The 7,522-nt window shown below is 65.9% G+C and overlaps 1 protein-coding gene across 1 annotated transcript; it reads left to right on the top strand.

Moving 5' to 3' along the window:
- The first annotated feature begins 3,428 nt into the window (after window positions 1–3,428).
- On the top strand, window positions 3,429–5,666 carry LOC146541844 (uncharacterized). The gene has a single exon (XM_085215505.1). It carries the CDS (start codon window positions 3,843–3,845, stop codon window positions 5,175–5,177), a length of 1,335 nt encoding a protein of 444 aa, XP_085071631.1. The 5' UTR covers window positions 3,429–3,842; the 3' UTR covers window positions 5,178–5,666.
- Window positions 5,667–7,522: the final 1,856 nt, after the last annotated feature.

The raw sequence follows: 7,522 nt of genomic DNA on the forward strand, positions 1-7,522 counted from the left end.
GGGGGTCGCAGGTTGGGGGTCGCAGGTTGGAGATCCGAGGTTGGGGGTCCCAGGTTGGGGGTCCCAGGTTGGGGGTCGCAGGTTGGGGGTCCCACGTTGGGAGTCCCGGATTGGGGATCCCAGGTTGGGGGTCCCAGGTTGGGGGTCGCAGGTTGGGGGTCCCAGGTTGGGGGTCGCAGGTTGGGGGTCCCAGAATGGAGTCCGGGGTTGGGGGTCGCAGGTTGGGGGTCGCAGGTTGGGGGTCCCATGTTGGGGGTCGCAGGTTGGGGGTCGCAGGTTGGGGGTCCCATGTTGGGGGTCCCAGAATGGAGTCCAGGGCTTGGGGGTCCCAGCTTGGGGGTCGCAGGTTGGGGGTCCCAGCTTGGGGGTCGCAGGTTGGGGGTCCCGGGTTGGGGGTCCCAGGGTGGGGGTCGCAGGATGGGGGTCCCAGGTTGGGGGTTGCAGGTTGGGGGTCCCAGGTTGGGGGTCGCAGGTTGGGGGTCCCAGGATGGGGGTCCCAGGTTGGGGGTCCCAGGTTGGGGGTCCCAGGATGGGGGTCCCAGGTTGGGGGTCCCAGGTTGGGGGTCGCAGGTTGGGGGTCGCAGGTTGGGGGTCGCAGGTTGGGGGTCCCAGGTTGGGGGTCCCGGGGTTGGGGGTCCCAGGTTGGGGGTCGCAGGTTGGGGTTCGCAGGTTGGGGGTCGCAGGTCGGGGGTCCCAGCGTGGGGGTCCAGGTTGGGGGTCCCAGGTTGGGGGTCGCAGGATGGGGGTCCCAGGTGGGGGGTCCCAGGTTGGGGGTCCCAGGTTGGGGGTCCCAGGTCGGGGGTCCCAGGTTGGGGGTCGCAGGTTGGGGGTCCCAGAATGGAGTCCCGGGGTTGGGGGTCGCAGGTTGGGGGTCCCATGTTGGGGGTCCCAGGTTGGGGGTCCCAGGTTGGAGATCCCAGGTTGGGGGTCGCAGGTTGGGGGTCGCAGGTTGGAGATCCGAGGTTGGGGGTCCCAGGTTGGGGGTCCCAGGTTGGGGGTCCCACGTTGGGAGTCCCGGGTTGGGGGTCCCATGTTGGGGGTCCCAGGTTGGGGGTCCCAGGTTGGGGGTCCCAGGATGGGGGTCGCAGGTTGGGGGTCCAGGTTGGGGGTCCCAGGTTGGGGGTCGCAGGTTGGGGGTCGCAGGTTGGGGGTCCCAGGTTGGGGGTCCCGGGTTGGGGGTCCCAGGTTGGGGGTCGCAGGTTGGGGGTCCCAGGTCGGGGGTCGCAGGTTGGGGTTCGCAGGTTGGGGGTCGCAGGTCGGGGGTCCCAGCGTGGGGGTCCCAGGTGGGGGGTCCCAGGTTGGGGGTCGCAGGTTGGAGGTCCCAGGATGGGGGTCGCAGGTTGGGGGTCCCAGAATGGAGTCCAGGGGTTGGGGGTCCCAGGTTGGGGGTCGCAGGTTGGGGGTCCAGAATGGGGGTCCCAGGTTGGAGATCCCAGGTTGGGGGTCGCAGGTTGGGGGTCGCAGGTTGGGGGTCGCAGGTTGGAGATCCGAGGTTGGGGGTCCCAGGTTGGGGGTCCCAGGTTGGGGGTCGCAGGTTGGGGGTCCCACGTTGGGAGTCCGGATTGGGGATCCCAGGTTGGGGGTCCCAGGTTGGGGGTCGCAGGTTGGGGGTCCCAGGTTGGGGGTCGCAGGTTGGGGGTCCCAGAATGGAGTCCCGGGGTTGGGGGTCGCAGGTTGGGGGTCGCAGGTTGGGGGTCGCAGGTTGGGGGTCCCATGTTGGGGGTCCAGGTTGGGGGTCGCAGGTTGGGGGTCCCAGGTCGGGGGTCCCAGGATGGGGGTCGCAGGTTGGGGGTCCCAGGTTGGGGGTCGCAGGTTGGGGGTCGCAGGTTGGGGGTCCCAGGATGGGGGTCCCAGGTTGGGGGTCCGGGGTTGGGGGTCCCAGAATGGAGTCCAGGGCTTGGGGGTCCCAGCTTGGGGGTCGCAGGTTGGGGGTCCCAGCTTGGGGGTCGCAGGTTGGGGGTCCCGGGTTGGGGGTCCCAGGGTGGGGGTCGCAGGATGGGGGTCCCAGGTTGGGGGTCTCAGGTTGGGGGTCCCAGGTTGGAGATCCCAGGTTGGGGTTCGCAGGTTGGGGGTCACAGGTTGGGGGTCCCAGGTTGGGGTCCCAGGTTGGGGGTCGCAGGTTGGGGGTCCCAGGTTGGGGGTCCAGGTTGGGGTCCCAGGTTGGGGGTCGCAGGTTGGGGGTCCCATGTTGGGGGTCGCAGGTTGGGGGTCCCAGGTTGGGGGTCCCAGGTTGGGGGTCGCAGGTTGGGGGTCGCAGGTTGGGGGTCCCAGGTTGGGGGTCCCAGGTTGGGGGTCGCAGGTTGGGGGTCCCAGGTTGGGGGTCGCAGGTTGGGGGTCGCAGGTTGGCGGTCCGGGGTTGGGGGTCGCAGGTTGGGGGTCCCATGTTGGGGGTCGCAGGTTGGGGGTCGCAGGTTGGGGGTCCCACGTTGGGGGTCCCGGGTCGGGGGTCCCGGGTTGGGGGTCGCAGGTTGGGGGTCCCATGTTGGGGGTCGCAGGATGGGGGTCCGGGGTTGGGGGTCCCACGTTGGGGGTCCCAGGTTGGGGGTCGCAGGTTGGGGGTCCCAGGTTGGGGGTCGCAGGTTGGGGGTCCCAGGTTGGGGGTCCCACGTTGGGGGTCGCAGGTTGGGGGTCGCAGGTTGGGGGTCGCAGGTTGGGAGTCGCAGGTTGGGGGTCCCAGGTTGGGGGTCCAGGTTGGGGGTCGCAGGTTGGGGGTCCCAGGTTGGGGGTCGCAGGTTGGGGGTCGCAGGTTGGCGGTCCGGGGTTGGGGGTCGCAGGTTGGGGGTCCATGTTGGGGGTCGCAGGTTGGGGGTCGCAGGTTGGGGGTCCCACGTTGGGGGTCCCGGGTCGGGGGTCCCGGGTTGGGGGTCGCAGGTTGGGGGTCCCATGTTGGGGGTCGCAGGATGGGGGTCCGGGGTTGGGGGTCCCACGTTGGGGGTCCCAGGTTGGGGGTCCCAGGTTGGGGGTCGCAGGTTGGGGGTCGCAGGTTGGGGGTCGCAGGTTGGGGGTCCCACGTTGGGGGTCCCGGCTCGGGGTCCCGCTGCCGCGCGCTCAGCGGCGCTTCCGGTTTCCGGCAGGACTCGAAGCGCTTCGGGCGGAACATCCGGGCGGCGCTGCTGGACATCGCGGCGCTGTTCGACACCGAGCTGCCAGGAGCGCAATAAACGCCGCGCCGCTACGCTGCCTCTGGGGCTGCGCCGGGGGAACGGGGCGCGATACGGGGGCGCCATACGGGGGCGCGATACGGGGCCGCGATACGGGGGCGCGATACGGGGGCGCGATACGGGGGGGCGATACGGGGGGCGATACGGGGGCGCGATACGGGGGCGCGATACGGGGTCGCGATACGGGGGTCGCGATACGGGGGCGCGATACGGGGGGGCGATACGGGGGGCGATACGGGGGCGCGATACGGGGGCGCGATACGGCGGCGCGATACGGGGGGCGCGATACGGGGGCGCCATACGGGGGCGCGATACGGGGGTCGCGATACGGGGGCGCGATACTGGGGCGCGATACGGGGGCGCGATACGGGGCCGCGATACGGGGGCGCCATACGGGGCCGCGATACGGGGCCGCGATACGGGGGCGCGATACGGGGCCGCGATACGGGGGCGCGATACGGGGTCGCGATAGGGGGTCGCGATACAGGGGCGCGATACGGGGGGGCGATACGGGGACGCGATACGGGGTCGCGATACGGGGCCGCGATACGGGGGCGCGATACGGGGGCGCGATAGGGGGTCGCGATACAGGGGCGCGATACGGGGGGGCGATACGGGGACGCGATAGGGGGTCGCGATAGGTGGCGGCGATAGGGGGTCTCTGGGGGTCCCTGGGTTCCTATGGATCCTCGTGGGATCCCTGTGGGTCTCGATGGGTTCCTATGGGTCCCTATGGGTCTTCATTGGTCCCTGTGGGTCTCTATGGGTCACCGTCGGCCTCTGTGGGTCTCTATGGGTCCCTGTGGGTCTCTATGGGTCTCTATGGGTCCCTGTGGGTCTCTATGGGTCTCTATGGGTCACTGTCGGCCTCTGTGGGTCTCTATGGGTCCCTGTGGGTCTCTATGGGTCCATGTGGGTCTCTGTGGGTCTCTATGGGTCCCTGTGGGTCGCTATGGGTCCCTGTGGGTCTCTATGGGTCCCTATGGGTCACCGTCGGCCTCTATGGGTCTCTGTGGGTCTCTGTTGGTCTCTGTGGGCCCCCGTCGGCCACTGTTGGTCTCTATGGGTCCCTATGGGTCTCTGTGGGTCTGTGTGGGTCCCTATGGGTCACCGTCGGCCTCTGTGGGACTCTATGGGTCCCTATGGGTCCCTATGGGTCTCTATGGGTCCCTATGGGTCTCTGTGGGTCCCTATGGGTCCCTATGGGTCTCTGTGGGTCTCTATGGGTCTCTGTGGGTCCCTGTGGGTCTCTATGGGTCCCTATGGCTCACCGTTGGCCTCTGTGGGTCTCTATGGGTCCCTGTGGGTCTCTATGGGTCTCTATGGGTCCCCGTGGGTCGCTATGGGTCCCTATGGGTCTTCATGGGTCCCTGTGGATCCCTGTGGGTCCCTATGGGTCACCGTCGGCCTCTGTGGGTCTCTATGGGTCTCTATGGGTCTCTGTGGGTCTCTGTGGGTCTCTGTTGGTCTCTATGGGTCCCTGTGGGTCTCTATGGGTCTTCATGGGTCCCTATGGGTCTTCATGGGTCCCTGTGGATCTCTATGGGTCCCTGTGGGTCTCTATGGGTCCCTGTGGGTCTCTGTGGGTCCCTCTGGGTCGCTATGGGTCCCTATGGGTCTCTGTGTGTCCCTGTGGGTCTCTATGGGTCCCTGTGTGTCCCTATGAGTCTCCGTGGGTCCCTGTGGGTCCCTATGGGTCTCTATGGGTCCCTATGGGTCCCTATGGGTCCCTGTGGGTCGCTATGGGTCTCTATGGGTCCCTATGGGTCCCTGTGGGTCCCTGTGGGTCGCTATGGGTCCCTGTGGGTCCCTGTGGGTCTCTATGGGTCCCTGTGGGTCGCTATGGGTCCCTGTGGGTCCCTATGGGTCCCTGTGGGTCGCTATGGGTCCCTGTGGGTCCCTATGGGTCCCTGTGGGTCCCTGTGGGTCTCTATGGGTCCATGTGGGTCTCTATGGGTCTCTATGGGTCACCGTCGGCCTCTGTGGGTCTCTATGGGTCCCTGTGTGTCCCTATGAGTCTCCGTGGGTCCCTGTGGGTCCCTGTGGGTCGCTATGGGTCCCTGTGGGTCCCTATGGGTCCCTATGGGTCCCTATGGGTCGCTATGGGTCTCTATGGGTCCCTGTGGGTCGCTATGGGTCACCGTGGGTCTCTATGGGTCTCTATGGGTCCCTATGGGTCTCTGTGGGTCCTTATGGGTCTCTGTGAGTCCCTGTGGGTCCCTGTGGGTCTCTATGGGTCCCTGTGGGTCTCTGTGCGTCTCTATGGGTCGCTATGGATCTCTGTGGGTCCCTATGGGTCTCTGTGGGTCTCTGTGGGTCCCTGTGGGTCGCTATGGGTCTCTGTGGGTCCCTATGGGTCCTGATGGGTCTCTATGGGTCTCTATGGGTCCCTGTGGGTCCCTGTGGGTCACTATGGCTCCCTATGGGTCTCTGTGGGTCGCTATGGGTCCCTATGGGTCCCTGTAGGTCTCTGTGGGTCCCTCTGGGTCTCTATGGGTCCCTATGGGTCGCTATGGGTCCCTGTGGGTCCCTGTGGGTCCCTATGGGTCCCTATGGGTCCCTGTGGGTCTCTATGGGTCTCTGTGGGTCCCTGTGGGTCTCTATGGGTCCCTGTGGGTCTCTATGGGTCTCTATGGGTCACCGTCGGCCTCTGTGGGTCTCTATGGGTCCCGTGGGTCTCTATGGGTCGCTATGGGTCCCCGTGGGTCTCTATGGGTCCATGTGGGTCTCTATGGGTCTCAGTGGGTCTCTGCAGGTCCCTGTGGGTCCCTATGGGTCCCTATGGGTCCCTGTGGGTCCCTGTGGGTCGCTATGGGTCCCTATGGGTCCCTGTGGGTCCCTATGGGTCGCTATGGGTCCCTGTGGGTCGCTATGGGTCTCTATGGGTCGCTATGGGTCGCTATGGGTCCCCGTGGGTCTCGTTGGCGCAGCATTGGCTGCCCGGCAGCCCCTTGTGGTGGCGGTGCTGCAGTGCTGCAGTGCTGCAGTGGTTGCTGCAGCCGTTGCTGCAGTCGCTGTGCAATGGGGCGCAGCGCGGTGCCGGACAGACGGACGGCGTGGGACGGACGGGCGCTGCTCAGCCCCACCCGCGGCCCCATTGTTCTGCAATGCCGCCCCAACACCCCCTCACACCCCATAACCCAAACCCATAACTGCAACCCCATCACCCCATAACCCCACACACCCCATAACTGCAAACCCCATCACCTCACACCCCGTAACTGCAACCCCATAACCCCACACCCCATCACCCCACACACCCCATAACTGCAACCCCATCACCCCACACCCCATAACCCGCACCCCATAACTGCAACCCCATCACCCCACACCCCATAACTGCCCCCCCATCACCCCACACCCCATAACTGCCCCCCATAACCCCACACCCATAACTGCAACCCCATAACTGCAACCCCATCACCCCACACCCCATAACCCCGCACCCATAACTGCAACCCCATCACCCCACACCCCATAACTGCCCCCCCATCACCCCACACCCCATAACTGCCCCCCCATAACCCCACACCCATAACTGCAACCCCATAACTGCAACCCCATCACCCCACACCCCATAACTGCCCCCCCATAACTGCAACCCCATCACCCCACACCCATAACTGCAACCCCATCACCCCACACACCCCATAACTGCAACCCCATAACTGCAACCCCATAACCCCACACCCATAACTGCAACCCCATAACTGCAACCCCATCACCCACACCCATAACCCCACACCCCATAACTGCAACCCCATCACCCCACACCCATAACTGCAACCCCATAACTGCAACCCCATCACCCCACACCCCATAACTGCAACCCCATAACCCCACACCCCATCACTCCACACCCCATAACTGCAACCCCATAAACTCACACCCCATAACCCCAAACCCATAACTGCAACCCCATAACTGCAACCCCATCACTCCACACCCCATAACCCACACCCCATAACTGCAACCCCATCACCCCACACCCCATAACCCCACACCCCATAACTGCAACCCCATCACCCCACACCCCATCACCCCACACACCCCATAACTGCAACCCCATCACCCCACACCCCATAACCCCACGCACCCATAACTGCAACCCCATCACCCCACACCCCATAACCCCACACCCCATAACTGCAACCCCATCACCCACACCCCATAACTGCAACCCCATCACCCCACACCCATAACCCCCCACCCCATAACTGCAACCCCATCACCCCACACCCCATAACTGCAACCCCATCACCCCACACCCATCACCCCCCCACACCCATAACCCCACACCCCATCACCTCACACACCCCATAACCCCACACACCCCATAACTGCAACCCCATCACCCCACA

The sequence above is a fragment of the Meleagris gallopavo genome, unplaced genomic scaffold (assembly GCF_905368555.1).
Source record: "Meleagris gallopavo unplaced genomic scaffold, MGAL_WU_HG_1.1 scaffold_80, whole genome shotgun sequence".
Taxonomy (NCBI): domain Eukaryota; kingdom Metazoa; phylum Chordata; class Aves; order Galliformes; family Phasianidae; genus Meleagris; species Meleagris gallopavo.

What these genes read in the sequence shown, in the direction of transcription:
- LOC146541844 (XM_085215505.1), top strand. Translation starts at nt 3,843, where the DNA reads ATGGATCCTCGTGGGATCCCTGTGGGTCTCGATGGGTTCCTATGGGTC.